This window comes from Narcine bancroftii, chromosome 4, assembly GCF_036971445.1.
Source record: "Narcine bancroftii isolate sNarBan1 chromosome 4, sNarBan1.hap1, whole genome shotgun sequence".
In the NCBI taxonomy this organism is placed as follows: domain Eukaryota; kingdom Metazoa; phylum Chordata; class Chondrichthyes; order Torpediniformes; family Narcinidae; genus Narcine; species Narcine bancroftii.
Genome location: NC_091472.1, coordinates 95,342,233 through 95,361,197, shown reverse-complemented (window position 1 = coordinate 95,361,197; position 18,965 = coordinate 95,342,233). Strand labels below are relative to the sequence as shown.

The window sequence follows — 18,965 nt, the reverse complement described above, 5'->3', positions numbered from 1 at the left end:
GCTGTGGGGGGGGGGGGGGTGGCCTGCAAATGCCTCCTCATGATGCTGACCCTGTTTCAGTTGTAGTCTCTCTCCAACCCTATGCAATTACATCACAACCTCTTGAGAAATGGGTACATATGCTGATGTAACTCCTGAATATTGAAACAAAAGGAACAAACGTTGGAAGGAAATAGCTTGCCAGTCTATCAAATGTGACAGATTATGTTATATTTTACATTGTTATAGATGTTTTAAGAGATAAATTGTTGCAAATTCTTTTAGTGTAGGTCACATACAAACACTTCAAAACCGATGTCGTTTAAAATGCCAGAACTCTGCTCAAGCCAGACAGTTCAGGCTCCTGGTGCCTTTGCAAAAACTTTGAAGAATGCCAATAAGGAATTTATAAGTAGGTGTTAATTGGACATGCTGTGGAGTAATGAATTATTGTTTTGGAAAGCAACAGATGAACGAACTCAGAAAATTGGGTCTGGTGCTGCAGTTTGCTGTTTTAAGAGGGTCATGTGGTTTTCTCTGTGTGAGAGAGAGAATTCAGTTTATTCTATAGTTCAGCAGCAGCAGCTGGGACTGGAATGTGATCAAGCTGATAAGCTTGTGGAAAAACTCCACTTTGAAGACTGGTTATGAGTTCTTAGTTCAGCCTTGTCAAAACCCTTGTGGTCCATACAAGAGGAGATGGCTGGCTGTATAATGTTTCCCTTGAAATAAGGGAAACGGAAAAGGAACTCTGTGGTGACCTGAAAGAAAGAGTTATCATCTGGAAAACACTGATGGGGCAAGTTTCTTTGGCAAGACACTGACATGGCTAATCAGAAGGAATCAGTGTGTATCCAACAAGCAACAAATCTCTCTGAAAACTGACAAGAACCTTCCTGAGCAGTAACCATTTACCTTTCAAGCACCAGAGCCTGGTGAAATTCATAAATGTTAAATTCTGTGCACAGTATGAGAATTGCCTGCAACCAGTGAACAAGGAGGAGTGAGAAGTGAGATTCGACTGTGAATCAAATAACATTTTTTGAACTTACACACACATTACATACACGTGCATTTCAAATTAGAAGGGGGTTCAGTTAGGTTAAGTTAATAGTAATAAGTTAAGGTTTGATCGTGTTTTCATGTTTAAAGATAATTAAAAGCAATTTTTGTTCAAGTAACCATTTGTCTTGGTGAATTTCTATTGCTGCTGTGTTTTGGGGTTCTCTGGGCTCAACACAAAGCAGAGATCAAAAATTGTTTTGGAGTGACACTTTTTAATAAAATAATGCATTTAAATGTCATTCTTTAAAAAATATTTATATATTTTAAGTTGGTAAAATAGACAACCCACAAATTTGGCTAGATCAGATAATAAAATTCCAAATGTGGAAATGGTCTATAAAAGTGAAACATTTCATCAGTTCTGTTGGTGCACTCATCAATTTGGTACTCTTGGATTTGAAAAGTTGTTCATTTCTAAAATGTTGCTTTGAATTTGTGATTTCCTATAATGGAATTCAGGAAAGGTATGGCCATGTACTGCAGGTGAGGATTGGTGTTGAGCATCTTGAGATGGTGTCCACTGGGGAGGGGTCTGTGATACTAGGCAGAGGAACTGCTTCATTTAAATGTTTGTGTAATCCAGTGGTACAATAATTTAGTGGAAGGGACAGTAGAAATTGCTTTGGATCATAATGAAATTTGTTTTCTAATTTTGTCCTCAAAGGTGAACGAGAAGCAAAGAGTCTTGGAAAATTTACTTCATCCCCTAAGAAAGTAGGCAATAACATTCAGCTTGTTTATTTGAATGGTGACTCTTGTGGAGGAAGAAAAGATCGAAGTAAAACTGTCATTACCTTTATCTGTAATCCCGGTAAGTTTGTGTACCTCATCTCTAACTTCAGAAAATATCAACTGACCCTGAGTCTCGTTTATGTTGGATCTCTGCATGGGTGTTCATTTGGCTTTGTGTAGATGTTTGACAGCTAGCTTTTGCTTATTTGTAACTGTTTCAGGTTTGCTAGACTATTTGAATTGCCATTAAGAGTGTGTGACATTGATGGGTCCTAACCAATGTGTGACAGTTTGGGTATATGTTCCTCTCCCGTTCCAAAAAAATAAAGGCTATTGGCAAGCAGGTGGATTTTGAAGAACTTCTGTTTGTAATCTGGGAGAATTAAGACAGCTTTGGGTTGAATGTGCACTGAGATTTAAATTCATAGAGGATCTATTAAGATAAAGGGAAGAATTTGTGGAGTTTGGAAACTAGGCCTTGCAAGGATCTGGTGCTATGAGAAAGAGAGCAATGCTTGTCATCTTTGTTGGGTTCCTTGATAGTGTCCCCAGCCAATCTACCAATAACTGAGTTTTCATCTTAATAGTTCATTTCCTCCCAATCCGTAGCTTTTTTTATTGAATATTTGGATTTCCCCAAAGGCACCCTCATGTTTTTCCTTTTATTCAACCTTAAAGGAGTTAAATTCTAAACTTCAAAGTTCAGATTTATTATTGGAGTACCTGCATAACTTCACATACAACCCTAGGATTCTTTTTCCTATGGACCAGGCAGAAATTCAGATTTGTGGATGGAGATTTTCATATTAGAAGAGCACCATTTATGTGCACAATTTAACCTAGTGGGTTTTTTTTTGTGGAACTTTAAGTCTACTATTTCAGCCAGTGCATTGTTAACCAATTTCTAACTGCAGTTCATCTGTCATTAGCCGGAGAAGAAAAATGTATTTCTGATCAACAAGTTTTTCCTTTCCCCACTCATCATTTAATGACTGCATGAAGAGTAAAGTTCCTAGTAAATTAATATAATAAAATAGTAAGATGTGTGTTAACTTTGCCTTTGATGCTGAGTTTCACAGAAAATTGAACCCTACCATCTTTATATAATTTTCTGCTCCCTCAGGGGATGTGGAGAGTCCTCCTATACTGAAATCTGGGCTGGATGAGTGTTTTCATGAAATAGAATGGCACACAGCAGCTGCTTGCACCTTGTCGAAAACTCAGGGAGATCATTGCCGGGTTTCAGATCCAGAGGCTGGTAAGCACATGCACCATTGGCTCTAGCTGGCGTGAAACTTGATTGTGCAATTTTAAATTTCAGTTGTTTTAACAATAAATTGGAGCTTTAAGCAGTCAAAACTATCTGCAAAACTGCAGACAACAATGTCTCGTACTGATGTTGTGTTGTACAATGCTTCTAAGAATGACTTGTAATAGAATGTGCAATTTTGTGCCACATTCCATTGCCCAGAACAAGACTGACCAAACTACCAAGTTGTAAAATATTATGGTGATGCATTTCATGGCTACTTGTGCTAGACTGAGAATCCTTGGACATAATTCCTCAGTTGTTTTGCTTATTCTTCCAGCAAAATAGCGCTGACTTAACATGTAGATAAAGTGGGAGATCACTTTTTCACAGTGATGGAAAGGAGAAGCATCAGTATGGTGCTAAAGGAATGAAAAAAAAACAAAAATGCTCTAACAACTTGCCAATTACTTTAATACTGTTGGGCTTTTTTATCCTTTGGGGAGTTGCAGTTTAATCTAGTTCCACTATTTCAAGTATTGAGTGCATTCTATATAATGGAAACACATTTGCCTTTGCTATTCCTGATAAAATTGTTTCTACTCAGGCACTTGAATCAAATCAGCTCTGTTTTCTTCTCATCTGGCTTGTTTAAACCTTGTATGTATTGAGGGTAATTTTAAAGTGTGAATAATTCCAATTAGGACCCCATTTCTCTGTTCACAAAGTTCACAGTTGGAAACTTGTTTTTATAATCTGCTTTCCAGCAAGTGGTAGAAGTGTGAGGAATATTTTTTTTTAATTTTAATTTAGATACACAGTATGGTAACAGGCCCTTGGGCCCATGAGCCCACGCTGGCCAAATTCACCTGAGACTAATTAACCTATTATGTCTTTGGGATGTGAGAGGAAACCAAAGCACCTAGAAGAAACTCGCGCAGACACAGAGAGAACACACACTCATTGCAGACAGCGACAGATTCAAACCTGGGTCGCTGATGCTATAATAGTGTTACACTAACTGCAAAGCTTAGTCTTAGAATTAAAAGTACCAATTTACAATAGAGATGAGAAATTTCTTTAGCTAGATAGTAGTGGATTTGTCGAATTCATTGCCACATGCAGCTGTGGAGGCAGGATCATTGGGGAAATTGATAGGTATCTAATTAGTCAGGGTATCATGTGATATGGGGACAATGCCGGAACTTGGAACTAAATGCAAGAACATTTTAGCTCAGGAAGGTTTCATCAAGCAGACTCGATGAGCCAAATGGCCTGCTTCTGTTCCTTTTTCTTTTGAACTGTGCTGTAAGAAACAATTAGCCAGATGAGTAAGAATGTGAGAGCCACTAAACTTTTGCATGCCCTTAAATAAGAGAAACAATTGTATTAATGTTTCAGATAAAATAATCAGTGGATTGGTTTTCACACAAGAACCAGATACGCATTTTGAGAATTCCCTGCTCTCATGCTTTTCTAAATGAAACTTGATCTATCAAGTGCTTTAACTGGAGTTAACGCCCCAGACGAAGAATTAAAAACTATCAACACCTCAAAACTAAGTGGGGGAGCAGCTGAATCTGAATGCAGATTTCACATGGGCTGTGAGTTGAAACATTTGCAGAATGAGGAGAGTGTACTTTAGCATTTTTGGTCTTTCAGATTTATGGAATTTTGTTTTTGTTTACTAAGTGTATACTGAGTAAATCATTCTATCTGCATTGCTCTTCAGGATCTTGTCCTGTAAACCCTTCAGAAACTAAAGCAAAGCCTAACTAACCATGATTGTATTCACCTGTTGCTCCTATCGAAGGAGGGTTATTTCCATTAAATGTGCATACCTGGAATTGAATGATTTTTCATTTAGCTTTGAGAACCCAGACTATAATATGCCTGACTTCATATTTGACCTTTTGTGCTTCAGGACACAAAGCTTCATTTCACATCAAGACCCCTTGTTGAGACTAGGCCATAATTTCAGTAAAGAGTTCTAACCCAAAATGTTGAATGACTATTTTTCTTCATGACCTTCACCTTGCTCAAGATTCCAGTATCTGCTGGTCTTTTGCTTCTATAATTTCACCTTGTTTGCATTCAACCAGAAATAAACCTTTGATTTTTGAGTTCTCACTCTGTTTGGTATGATTTTTGTTTGCTACAGTAGGTAGTTATTCAGTTATCCATTTATGTTGGAGCAAAGGAAGCATTCAGACTTGGAAAATCAAGTCATTTCTTTGTAGTTAAAACCATTGGAGCTAGTTGATGTTCTTTAATTCTTAGGTTTCCTCTTTGACCTTTCGCCCTTGACCAAGCAGAATGGCAAATATGAAGTTAAATCTGAGAAGTACAACTTTTACATCAATGTCTGTGGCAATGTATCCCAAGAGAACTGTGAAGCAAATTCAGGGGCTTGTCAGGTTGATCGAGAGTAAGTATCATTGTAACTTGGTGCAAATTATGTGGTTGTACCACAATAATATTTGAGCTTGCTGGCTAGATGCCATTAAATGTATGTCTGCCTTGCATTGATTTTTTTTTTAGAAATGTTAAATAATCTAAGATTTCTGTAGGTTCAGCTGACACAATGCTTTTCTGGAGATATTGCCACTTGTATCTCTCCTGTTCCTAAAAACCACAAGTCATTTATTTTTAAATCCACCTTCTGCATTTTTAATATTACAAAGACCAGGAACAAAATTTGAAATCTATGATTTGTAGATACCATGTGTTTTCAGAAGATCCCTTATGTTCTCTTCTTCTTTCTTTGGCTTGGCTTCGCGGACGAAGATTTATGGAGGGGGTAAAAAGATTTATGGAGGGGGTAAAAAGTTCTAATGGCTCATTAAACATATAACATAAACATAACTAATGGCAATAAAAAGTAAACAAATGTATTGTAACTGTTCTACCTAATAAGGCTATACTTTGTTTTAGAGTGGAAAAAGATTGCTCTTTGGACTGACAAAGGATGAGAGGTGGCTTAACAGAAGTACAGGGATATCTTGTATAACACGGTTAATATGTTCCAAAAAAGTTGTGTTATCGAAAACAGCACTGGTCAAAGCATTATTGCCATGTACTTTAATAAGTTAAAGTAAGGTCATTAGAAACATGGTTGATTCTTTGAGATCTCCTTGTTCAATCACTTCTTTTAGTTCAGTTGGAAAACTTGTAGGAGCAGTGGGATCAGTGTGGGGACTGATACAGCACTGTCAGAAGAGAGCGGGGCAGTGAGATTAGGGTGGTGACTGATACAGGCCTATCGGGAGAGGGGTGCAGTAGAATCAGTGTAGGGACTAATACAGCACTGTCGAGAGAGCAGGGTAGTGGGAAGAGAGCAGGGCTGTGGGAAGAGCGCAGGGCTGTGGGAAGAGCGCAGGGCTGTGGGAAGAGCGCAGGGCTGTGGGAAGAGCGCAGGGCTGTGGGAAGAGCGCAGGGCTGTGGGAAGAGCGCAGGGCTGTGGGAAGAGCGCAGGGCTGTGGGAAGAGCGCAGGGCTGTGGGAAGAGCGCAGGGCTGTGGGAAGAGCGCAGGGCTGTGGGAAGAGCGCAGGGCTGTGGGAAGAGCGCAGGGCTGTGGGAAGAGCGCAGGGCTGTGGGAAGAGCGCAAGGGCTGTGGGAAGAGCGCAAGGGCTGTGGGAAGAGCGCAGGGCTGTGGGAAGAGCGCAGGGCTGTGGGAAGAGCGCAGGGCTGTGGGAAGAGCGCAGGGCTGTGGGAAGAGCGCAGGGCTGTGGGAAGAGCGCAGGGCTGTGGGAAGAGCGCAGGGCTGTGGGAAGAGCGCAGGGCTGTGGGAAGAGCGCAGGGCTGTGGGAAGAGCGCAGGGCTGTGGGAAGAGCGCAGGGCTGTGGGAAGAGCGCAGGGCTGTGGGAAGAGCGCAGGGCTGTGGGAAGAGCGCAGGGCTGTGGGAAGAGCGCAGGGCTGTGGGAAGAGCGCAGGGCTGTGGGAAGAGCGCAGGGCTGTGGGAAGAGCGCAGGGCTGTGGGAAGAGCGCAGGGCTGTGGGAAGAGCGCAGGGCTGTGGGAAGAGCGCAGGGCTGTGGGAAGAGCGCAGGGCTGTGGGAAGAGCGCAGGGCTGTGGGAAGAGCGCAGGGCTGTGGGAAGAGCGCAGGGCTGTGGGAAGAGCGCAGGGCTGTGGGAAGAGCGCAGGGCTGTGGGAAGAGCGCAGGGCTGTGGGAAGAGCGCAGGGCTGTGGGAAGAGCGCAGGGCTGTGGGAAGAGCGCAGGGCTGTGGGAAGAGCGCAGGGCTGTGGGGTTACAGTTGAATGAACGCAGCCGAGCAGTGAGCATTGTTGCTGATACGTTAAATTATTGTGCCATTGTTGCTAATGCAATATTAATAAAATTAGCAAATTTTGGTTGTTACTTTATTAAAATTATAAACTGTGTAATATCAAACCCACACTGTTCAAAACCGTGTTGTACAAGGTATTCCTGTATATAAGGTTGAGGAGCATAATCTTTTGGACAGCCAGAACTATTTTCTTGGGGCAACAATAGCAAATAAGTTGAATGAAAGTAAGTTTGGGGAGATGTCAGAGTTGAGGTTTTTTTATACAGTGCAATAGGTGCTGGGAATGCATTGCTGGGCGTAGTAGTGGAGGCTGGTACAATAGGCACATTCAAATGATTCTTCAATGGGCTCATGGATGTCAAAAATTGAGGATGCTGAGTGAGAGGTAAGGATTGGTCAGATTATTGTGGAGTAGGTTTTTATAGGTTGGCATAATTTGTAGCTGAAGGGCCTTTGCTCTTGTGTTCTAACTGTCCTTGCAAAAAGTTGAAATTTGATTCTGACTTCTGTTCTAACGATCATCTTATTTTCAGTAATAAAAAGGCATGGAGCCTGGGAGTATCCAATTCCAGGCTATCGTATTATGATGGGATTATCCACCTGGTCTATACAAATGGGACACCATACAACAATCAACAGCATTCGCAACGATATGCACTCATAATGTTTCTGTGTGATCGGGATGCAGGAGTTGGGCATCCAGAATTTGAGGTCAGTTATTAGACTGGACTGAAAGTTCATGCAGTTGTAACAACACAGCACTCACTTATTAATTGTGTTGCTGAATGATTCTTCTGATTTAAGATCTTTGGTAAGGAATTTGTGGTTTTATTCTGTATTGCTTTCAAGCATCTTAGACAACTTGCAAGAGCCTATTAATGGCTTAAAGCTTAAAAGGAAAGGTTAGATCAGTGGTTCTCAACCTTTTTCTTTCCACGCTCTAAGAATTCCCTTTGCCACAGGTGCTTTGTGATTAGTAAGGGATTGCTTAAGGTGGCATGTGGGTGGAAAGAAAAAGCTTGAAAGCCACTGTTTTAATTGTACCTAATTGATTCATTATGTGCACAGTTTCATAACTCCAAAGGAAATGGGCCAATGACAATTTTTCTCAAGCAAAATAGTTTAGTAACAGTTGGGTCTAGAGCAGTGATTCTCATCCTTCCCTTCTCACTCACATACCTCCTTAAGCAATCCCTTACTAATCACAGAGCACCAATGGCATAGGGATTACTTAAAGTGGTATGTGAGTGGAAAGAAAAAGGTTGAGAACCACTGGGTTAGGTTTTAATTGGCAAGGAACATCCCAGTTGTAAACCAGAGAAATTGGTACAGAGGCTGACAAACAATAGTATGGTCATGGATGGGAAGCTGCATGCACTTTTGGGTGGGATTGGATCAAGTGACAAAAAATTGAGACTATGGTTACCAATTATTTGTGTAAATTACTTAAGGAGGAAGATGAACACACTTATAACTTCAAGTGGTACACTGAATACGCTTGTCCTGAAGTGCCTTTAGAGTGTATAGTGACTGATCCAGATACAAAGGAGCAGTATGACTTGTCAAGGTAAGAATCATTCATTTATTTTAAATATTGGGTATATTTGAAGGTCAGATGTCAAATGTACCTTCAAGAATCCATGTTTCTCAGGAAGATTTTTAATTGGTGCAGATGTTCAGTTTAATATCTAATGTTTTTTTTATAATTTTGATTAATAGCATTGCTAGGAGTAATAGAAAATAGCTATATCGATTGCTTTAGTGTCCACAGTCAGGATCGTTCCTGGCAGACCCACTGCAAGGTTAAACTGGTTTTGGGCGCTGCTGGAATTACATGGACTAGCAACTTTTTTGACACTTGGCATTGTTAATATGCGTGAGTTATTTTTGTTACTCAAACCTTTTTCTATAATTTATCCGGGCATCACCTGCAAGGCCAATATTTATTGGTCATCTATAATTATCTTTCAGAAAGTGGGTGAGGCACTGTATTGACCATCTTTTTAATGGTACCTTGTAGTTTAAAATTAAGTGAATTCAAATCACAGGCGGACTATGTGGATTTCATTTCTAAACTTTAAGATGGGATTAATCGACTGGTTCACAATCATTGAGTGTCTGCACTCTGATTCGAGGCTTATGATCTGCTTATAAGCAGATGTTTACTTGAGAATTTCATGTTTGCCTCTTGATAAATGTTTTCATAAAATGAGATGGGTACGTTTTTTTAAAAAAATGAAATTATTTTGGATAAAGCATACCACCTTTATACACAGAGTACCTTTGATTGTACCTATGAAATATTTTTCAATTTTATATATTAAAGATGAAGTAAATGCAATTTGTTATTTTGTACGTCCAAAAATACCTCTACTTCTCAGCTTATCAAAGTTCGAAGACAGTGGAAGTAACTGGTTTGCAATGGATATTTCAACAAGTAACCATAAGAAATATTACATCAACGTTTGCCGGCCACTGAATCCAGTCCAAGGATGTGATCACTATGCAGCAGTATGTCAAATGATGTATGAAAAAGACTCAACGGTACATGTAATACTAATTATGTTAGTGTTATTAATCTGACAATCAAGCTTGTAAAATAGTGATTAAAATTGAAATGTAATTCGTAGAATTTTACATTGAAATGAGATAGGATCAGTTTTGTTTTCTATAGTAGGGCAATACTTGTGGACGTGAACTCTCAATTATTTAGAATCTATTCAGTTGATGGATTCAGCAGGGTTACCTACATGTGTGAGTCACTGGATGTCATGTTTAATTGGTTCATGTTAGATATTTGTATCAGTTTTTTTTAAACAGAAATAACATTTAGCATAAAATTGTGATCAAAGTGAAAAGACATGATTTAAGAAATATATTACACTAACTGCAACTGAATATTTATCATTTTTCTCCTTTATGGTACATTGGTAATTTAATTTATACTGTTAAAAGTGTATTGTCTCTACTTGTGGTTGCAGCAAGTAAGAATCTCTGTACCTTGTGTGTTTGCATACAGCAAACTCTTATCATAATCAAATATTTGGATTAAATTGATGTTACTGCATGGTATTAACAGCTAGCTGTAAATACAAACATTAGCAAACTTGCCTGCTCAGTTTCCATTGACTAAAGCTATTTTGTAAACCATTCCAACTTCTCCTGAGACAACCTCAACTGCACAAGACCATCAGTAGTTCCTACTCATTCATTATTGAAGTGTAATTGCATTTGGTGTAAAATAACTTTCAGAAACAATTTGAAACTTTTGGTATCCATTACATTAGCTAATATAAATATGCTGCAGCTTCATCCATGTAATTTTGAATGAAATAGAGGAGAGTGCCAGGCTTCACTGTCTAGTCAGCGTAACCTTGACCTTTCTTGAATTTAATGCCTGACCCCTAAACTCCTGGAACATTGCGCATAACTAATGTATCCAATGTAGCGTATAACCCAAATTTTAAATAAGTTCAATGGAGAATTGGTGTTCTTGCTGTTAATTTTTGATTTTTATATACAGGGTGGATCTTATGAAAAAGTATCCATTAGAAATCTGGGAATGGCCAAACATGGCCCCAAACTAGAAAAAGGTGGACAGATTATCTTAGAATATGTAAATGGCTCTGTATGTACCAATTCCAAAGGTACTCAAGTCTCTTACACGACTCATATTCATCTGAGTTGTTCAACAGAATCGGTAAGGAAGTTTTCCTTTACCACCTCTTCTGTGTTACCAGTGTTAACAATAATAGGTAGTGTTTTCTTTAATCCTTGGATAACCTGCTTTACTTGGAAAGTATTGATTTGCTCTCTCATCATCTAAGTGTGCAAACTTTCCAATTTTCTAAAGATAAATTTCCTAAACTGTCATGCAGATGGCTTCAGTCTTTGTTGTATTGAACTCAATAAAATCTTCAAAGAATTATCAGTAATGTTTGGGTTTGGATGTGCTACTATACAGCACTAGCTGTCACTTGATGTAATGGAAGTGCAATCAAGTCTCTGACACAGACTGAAAGTAAAGGTCAGCTGTTGTGATTTGTTTTGTTGCAGGTTGTGTAATTTAAGCACAATATATCAGCATCCCATCTACCTTCCATTCTCAGTCTATCAAGACAACTATTATGCCATTGCAAGTTTGCATTCTTTGTCTCCTAACTCATCCCTAGTGCATCCCATCTGAACTGTGAAGACTATGATGTCTGTTGCATACCTCAGCTGTGGATGGATTTGTGAAGGTGCTATTGTTATCAGTGTAATGACACAGGAATAATGTACATACAGCATAGAAATCTCCAATACAGTGCAGGCCCTTCGGCCCACAGTGTTGTGTTAACATAATTACCTCCTCTATCAACTGCCTACTTTTATCAGTTCTATGTACCCATTTACTAGTCTCTTAAAAGATCTATTGTACCTGCTTCCACTGCTGTGGCTGGCAGCCCATCCATCTCTCTTGCCTCTTGCATCCCCCCCTGTACTTACTCCCAAACATTTGAAAACTATGTCCCTTTTGATAGCCATTTCAGCCCTGGGAAAAAGCTTCTGGCCATGTTCAATGTCTCTCATTGTGCTCATCTCCATCAGGTCACTCCTCATTCTCCGTTGGTCCAAAGAGAAAAGACCAAGTTCACTCAGCCTATCTTAAGGCATACTTTTCAATCCAGGCAACATCCTTGTTAATCTCTTCTGCACCCTCTCTGGAGCATCTACATCTCAAATGAGATGACCAAAACTGAACATGATATTCCAAGTAGGGCCTAACCAAAGTCTTGTGTAACTGTAACATTATCTCATGGCTTTTGAGCTCAATCCCACAATTAATAAAGGCCAAAAGCCTTCTTAACAACCTGTGCAGAAGCTTTGAGTATCCTCTGTTTGTCCACACTGCTCAGTCCTTCCATTAATATTTGTATTTTGCATTCAAATTGGAACTACCGAAAATAACCACCTCACACTTTTCTGAGTTACTCACCATTTGCCACTTCTCACCACAGCTCTGCATGATATCAATGTCCTTTTGTAATCTCTGACAACTTTCCAGTCTATTCACAACACCACTCACTTTTGTCCCAACCCAGTCTTCCATTTCCTCATCTAAAGAGGTGGGTCCACTGGTCACCAGCCTGCATGCAGAATACAGACCATCTACAACCACGTTCTTCCCCACACCCACCCCCCATATTCTATTCCCTATCTGCTTTCCTTTAGTTCTGACTCATTCTCTCCTTTTTCTCTGTCTTCTGTTACAAAGCCAAAATCACTGCTCACCATTCCTCTTATCATACCCAACCCTATCGTTTATTGGTCTGGGTGCCTCCTCCTCCCCCTCCCATTCTTCCACCTTGTTGTCTTTATTGAAATACCTGCCTGCTCTTTGATTATACCTTGAGGAAGGGCTCGGGCATGAAGTGTTGGTAATATTTACTTCCAATGGATGCTGTGAGTTCCTCCAGCATTTAGCAACCACCCACTGCCTTTTCTGGGCAAGCCAATTCTGTATTCTGAATTAACATGCACATTCTGATTTTTGCTTTCTTTTGGAGTGTAACTTGATCCTATAGGTTGGATTTGCGATGAGAGAGCCAGGAATCTGGTGGGGAAACTAAATTGCTTTCAAAAATGTGAGACAAATTTCATAGAATAGCCTTGGACCTGCGGTCTTTAATTAATCATTAGAACACAACACTCATTTGACCTAATCTCATTTTCCTGACAGTTACCAGTCTGCCATCAATTGAATTGAACAATTTCCCATGATTTTATTATTGAATATCCTATCCTCTGCAGTTTTTTTTCCTTGCTATTCACCCGAGTTACCTCAGATGTGGAGCATTTAATCCAATTCAAGCCTAGTATTTTATTTTTTTATAAATTTAGTTCCCAAATGGCATAAAGTATACCTGAAGTACTTCATTTAAATATAGTAATTTCAGTTTCAATCATTAGTGGGTGCTAACTGTATTTTTAAAATTAGTTTGTACTCAAGCTGGTCATGTTGAAAGGGCGATAATTGAATTAGTAAGAGTTCTTAAATTTGAATTGAGATAACCAACAATATTTTATTAATTGCTTTAAAAGACAAGATAATTGTGTCCAAAGTGCTTCATGGTCTGAGTAGTTTATCCCTTAAATCTATGCTGGTGTTAATGGGAAATTGTACTGATTTTCAATATTGATTGTGTGACTGTATTAGCAGGAATGAGGTAAAGAATTCCTCTTGATGTGCATTCTAATTGATGTTGTATGCTTGTGTAGTTCACTGGTCCAAGATTCATTGACGAGAAGAATTGTGTGATGACCTTTCTGTGGGAAACAGAAGCAGCCTGTCCTGTCATAACGACTGAAAACAAGGTAACAGTGGTTGCTGAGGATGGTTGATTTCAATATCAATTAAGCCTTGATTCTCAATAGGAAGAAAAGTTTTCTAAAAACTTTAAAATAGTTGCCTTGTAATTATTCTTGAAGTATAATTTGGAGTTGAAATCACTTTTAGATTTGTGATCAACCTTAAATACATCACAATGCTTGTGTAGACCGACATTGGCAACTTGTCTGACTGAGCCTCAGTTCAATTACTTTAGTTTCAAGCACATCCATGGTCTTAACTCTCTCTCATTATTAGAGACCCAATCAGTGTCCATAGCACTTCCCTTCTTTCTTTCAAAATGTATTGCATTTAACTCCTCACTTCCACCAATAATATGTGTAATTTCACCTGTTCTATCTCAGCCTTGATAAAGTCACATCTGAAACTTTCTCTACCCATGGATGCTGACTGACCTGCTGAGTTCCTCTAGTTACTTAATAACTCAAGATCCCAGCGTTTGCAACTTGTTTCCCTCTTTTTCCACATATGGTATTACACCTGGATAGCTTACAACCCATCAGTATGAACATTAAATTTGCCAATTTCAGAAAACTCCCCACTCCACTCTTTCCATCTGTCCTTCACCTGATCCCATTCCCCTAATCTTTTTCAGTACTGCTTTTCATTCACTCCACTCTGCCCCACTCCCTCACCTCCGTGATCTCCACTGGCACTTCCCTGCTGATCTCCCCACTCTTCATTTGTCCAGTTTTCCTTCACCTCTTGACTTCTTCCCATTTTCATCTTCGACAAAAACTTTTGCTGACCATTATTCGCCATGGATGCTGCCAAACCCTAAGAGCCCCCCCAGCAGTATTTTGCTCAGGCTTCCATGTGTGCTGAATGATTCTTTTTCCATTCTAGTTCCACATGTCGACCCAATTTAATCTGTCCACATTTACCCAAACTTGGTCTTTTTTCCTGGAAAGTTTATAATAAGTGATGTAAGCTTGTATATATCCATATTGGCTATTTTAAAATAGCTTAGAATTTACTCCATTATGCATTTCATTTATCACCCCATTATCTTTTCCATTACCTTGTGAGAAGGAATCCAAAAGCAAAATGCTGTAGTTATTGGAGATGAAATAAAAACTGGCGAAACTAAATGATTAGGTCAATTAGCACAAAGAGTAACGAAAGGTGGTAGATCTGAAGTATTGACTGTCTCTACATATTATGTATGAATTCCATATTCTCAGCACTTTTTCTTATAAGTGACTCAAAAGACACTGCATACAATAAATATAACACCTGGAGATACCGTTCCTGATCTCTGCATTACCTCAAGCAGGGGATATCGGACTTTCTTCACCAGTCCAAAGGACATCTGTCACATCAGCAAATTGTAATCTCTGTATGTTTGGTTTCATTGTGGATGTTTCAACTTGTATTTAATGCTGGCAACTTAAGATTAATTGCTTCTGTTTTGTTTCATAAACACCACCCCGACCCCCGCAGATAAACTAGGTAGGATCTTATTGTGGGTATTTCAGTTAGGATGTGATCCTGCTTGCATAATTTGAAGAAGCCTCCCTCTTAATCACCTTTTTAATTAAAAAAAACACCAAACAAAGCCAGTTACTCAGCAGCACTTGGGAGATCTGTGAATTAGCTGGTTAATGCTTCTGAAATCTCGTTTCTCTCGTTAGCTCATGCCTGCCAGTATACCTCTGCAGATTCTCAGCATCTGAAATGTTTTGCTTTTGAACTTTGCACTATATTTTACTATTCAATCCAAAATTATTCCATTGTGCTTACGAATAATTGTCTTGGGACCATAGTGAAATAATTGAATTTGAAGTAATGGCCTATTTAACATTAATTGCTTGTAATATTAGTGTCTGACTAGAAGGTCAAATTTGAAGAAATGCATGGAGACTCGCTCTTTCAAACCCTACGTTGAGTTGACTTGTACAAAGAGCACACAAGTGAAGCTACTTGCTGTATATCAGTACATGCAACAAACAATTAAATCCATTTCAGTTGGACTATTTACAAGGGCATAACACATTGAATATAATAGATTGAACGAGTGATTGCAATAATTGGTTCAATGCAGATTTGGTGCAGAATCCATCAGTATGAAATGTGGTATTGGTGTCTGGCAGTGTTCCACTGGCATTCTAAAATAAATTTTGAAAAAGCTACATGTTGAAAATGGAAAGAGATGTGAAAAATAATTGAAAAGATCAGGAGCACCTGGAGATCAGAAATGAGATGATGTTTCAGACTGATGATCCTTCATTGGAACAGAGGAATTGAGAAATTGTACCGTATATACTCGAGTAATCATTGAATTTTTTGGACCATGTTTTTGGGACCAAAAAAGGGAGGTCAACCTTTGCTCAGGTCAAAATTCGATCTTTTAAGTACCTGCGTTGTTTAAGACATTGGGAGTCGGATGGCTGGGGCTGGATGGTAAGTCTGTGGCCGGCTCATCGGGATCTCCATTGGGTGAGTGGCCAGAGCAAGGATCCACTGTTGGGGCATCAGAAGCTCTGGTGGATAGGTGGCCAGGATGTCCGGAGCTCCAGTTGGGAGGCTGGGTAAAGGTCCGCTATCGGGGCATCAGGAGCTCGGATGGGCAGGACGTCAAGGCCAAAAATAGGGGTGCTGACTTTTAAGTGGGTCATACAAAAACCTTTTTGGCCAAACGTTTGCAAGGGTGGGTTGATAGCGATTACACTGTATCGACAATTACGTATCTACAGTAAATTGCAGAGAATAAGGATATCTGTGGAGACCAAGGTTGTCCAGGTGACCATGCTTTTGAAGCTGTTGAGATCATAGATAAATGGGACAAATAAAGGATTAAAAATAAAGCCAAAGAATATGCTGATACTGAGGGAAAATGTAGCAATTGAAGAAAACCTGAAACAAAATGTTGTCAGGCAACAATTGTGCAATAGAACTGAATTAAGGTGGATGACCTTAAATTGGAACTGGCCAAGGACCGGTTGTCCACTTGTCTCAAATATTTAAATTCATTACTGATTCCTAAGTGCTGCAGTGTGCTTTTACAGAAAATGAGAATCTTTGAGTTGGCATCGTTGTATTGAAGCTCAGATGATTGGAGTGGGCTGGAGAATCCAAGTGACTGGGTACTGGAAGCCCAAGGCCACTTTTATGGATAAAAGTGGTAGTGAATTTTATTCTGAAATGTGTATTCCTTTTTCAATCCTTTTGTTTTGTTCAACTGAAATATCCTTATTTTTCTTTATAGGAATGCACAGTTAAAGATCCCAACACTGGTTTTATCTTCAACTTTCTGCCACTGGCTTCAAGTAGAGGTTACTCTGTGACCTGGAATAAAGTAACATTTAAGGTTTGATTTGGGAGCATGAATTTACAAATTAAGTGTGAAATACCAAACTGAAACATTCTGCCTGAAATGATCTCTAGTTCTTTTAATATAGTTTCAGATGGAAATAAATTCTTCTTTTCCGTTAAAGAAAATGTGTTGAATGAAATAGTTTTCAAACTATGATGTGAAGGTTTTCTCAATCCGTCAATGGACCTTTGGAATCGAAGAATAAGAAAGATGACCTTGGTTAATCCATGATAAGGATTGTTAACAAACTGTACAACATTTGAGTCATAAAACACAGAAATGCTGGAGGAACTCATCAGATCTCGGGGCGTACATTGAAGATAAAGATATATCCCCACCTACATCCGTGATACTTCACTTGCCTTCCATCACTTCAACTTCTAGTTCCCTGAACATGTCGCCTCATCTTTGCCATGTCTATCCAATCATTGTACACCTCCAACTCCCATTCTGAAGGCCTCAAAGCACTTTGTTTCTTCTTCGACAGTAGACTAAACCAGATTCCCTCCACCCCCACCCTCTTCTGGCTGGCAGAACTTGTACTTGCACTCAATACCCTCTCCAGCATTTCTGTGTTTTTACTACAATCACAGCGTCTGCAGACTTTCATGTTTCATTCCTTTTGTCAAGTTTGGTCATGACACTGCTTATGACTTGCTTATGACTTGCATTAGAATAAAATTATATCTCTTCTGGCTCAATTAGAAAATTAAATTCTGATTGATTTGGGCTTTAAATGCATTTGCAGTTTTTGATCTTTGTGCTGTGAATGTATTTCACTTCTTTTAAAGCTCAACATCTGTGGCGGTTTAGACGAATGTGGTAAAATAGAAAGCAAGACAGCCACTGGCTGTGAGATGGATGAACAAAGCCCAACACGTCCAGTTGGTTTAGAAACTGCTCTTCAGGTTTCTTCTGATGGTCTCATCACTCTTGAATACAAAGGTGCAATGTTGGTGGAGTCAGGTAAGGGTGTAATCAAGTAGGAAAAGTGTCCAACACTGAAACTTACCATTCTGTCCAGCTGGTCCATGCCAACCTTCAAATCCAAGTGGCATTTTCTCTTCAGGTGAACCAGCTACAATTGCACTGTTTCGTGATGAAAGAAAACAGACTGCTGAAGGAACACCCGAAATTTGTCCTCCACATTGAGTGCTGTTTGAAGGATGTGTGTAGTTCTGGTTGCTTAGTCACAGGATGTTGTAAGACTACCAAGGGTGCATAAAAGATTCATGAAAATGTTACCAAGACTGGAGGACATGTGCAGAAGAGGCTGATAGGCTGAGATCGTGCCCTGTGCTTTGGAGGATGAGGGGGGATCTTTACAGAGGTTTATAAAATCATAGATCAGGGAAAAATATAGCCACAGCATTTATTTCCCAGGATGGAGGAATCTAAAACTAGAGGGCATAGATTTAAGGTGAGGGGGAAAAGATAAAGATTTAAAGGGGATCTGAGGGACAACTAGCTCACATCCGTGGTAGTTTAGATGAATATGGTAAAATAGAAAACCAGACTGCCACTGTCTGTGAGATGCATGATCAAAGTCCAGCATGTTCAGTTTGTCTGGAATGAGCTGCCAGAGGAAATGGTAGAGGGGGGTACATTTGTGCAGGCACATGTTCAGAAGGGTTTGAGAGGTGTGTGGCAAACACCGGGGCTATTTTCAGTGGACAACTTGGTTGGAATGAAGTAGTTGGGCCGATGGGTCTGTCTCCTTGCTGTAGGATTATGGCTGAGTTTATATCAGAGGACAGCCTGGAATAAAAGCAGTATATGCTGGAAATATACAATAGAAGGTGGAAAATATTAATCTTCCAGGTCAACAACTTTTCAGCAGAACCATAACATTATGGAAATTGGTCTTGAACCATTACCTTTTACTCAAAAGATAAAATCATGGAGGAACCAGTGATGTCCATTCTACCCCTCCAGCCTTCTCTGCCAT

The 18,965-nt window shown here is 39.5% G+C and overlaps 1 protein-coding gene across 1 annotated transcript in view; it reads left to right on the top strand.

Annotated features, from left to right (window-relative positions):
* The window catches only part of igf2r (insulin-like growth factor 2 receptor), a 194,839-nt gene that overhangs the window by 87,043 nt on the left and 88,831 nt on the right, over nucleotides 1-18,965 (top strand). Inside the window, exons 13-22 of the mRNA XM_069932070.1 lie at nucleotides 1,709-1,855; nucleotides 2,900-3,034; nucleotides 5,306-5,453; nucleotides 7,844-8,021; nucleotides 8,762-8,877; nucleotides 9,692-9,854; nucleotides 10,834-11,010; nucleotides 13,572-13,667; nucleotides 16,910-17,011; nucleotides 17,809-17,983. Of these exons, the coding sequence (XP_069788171.1) occupies nucleotides 1,709-1,855; nucleotides 2,900-3,034; nucleotides 5,306-5,453; nucleotides 7,844-8,021; nucleotides 8,762-8,877; nucleotides 9,692-9,854; nucleotides 10,834-11,010; nucleotides 13,572-13,667; nucleotides 16,910-17,011; nucleotides 17,809-17,983 (1,437 nt within the window). The remainder of the gene's footprint in view (nucleotides 1-1,708; nucleotides 1,856-2,899; nucleotides 3,035-5,305; nucleotides 5,454-7,843; nucleotides 8,022-8,761; nucleotides 8,878-9,691; nucleotides 9,855-10,833; nucleotides 11,011-13,571; nucleotides 13,668-16,909; nucleotides 17,012-17,808; nucleotides 17,984-18,965) is intronic.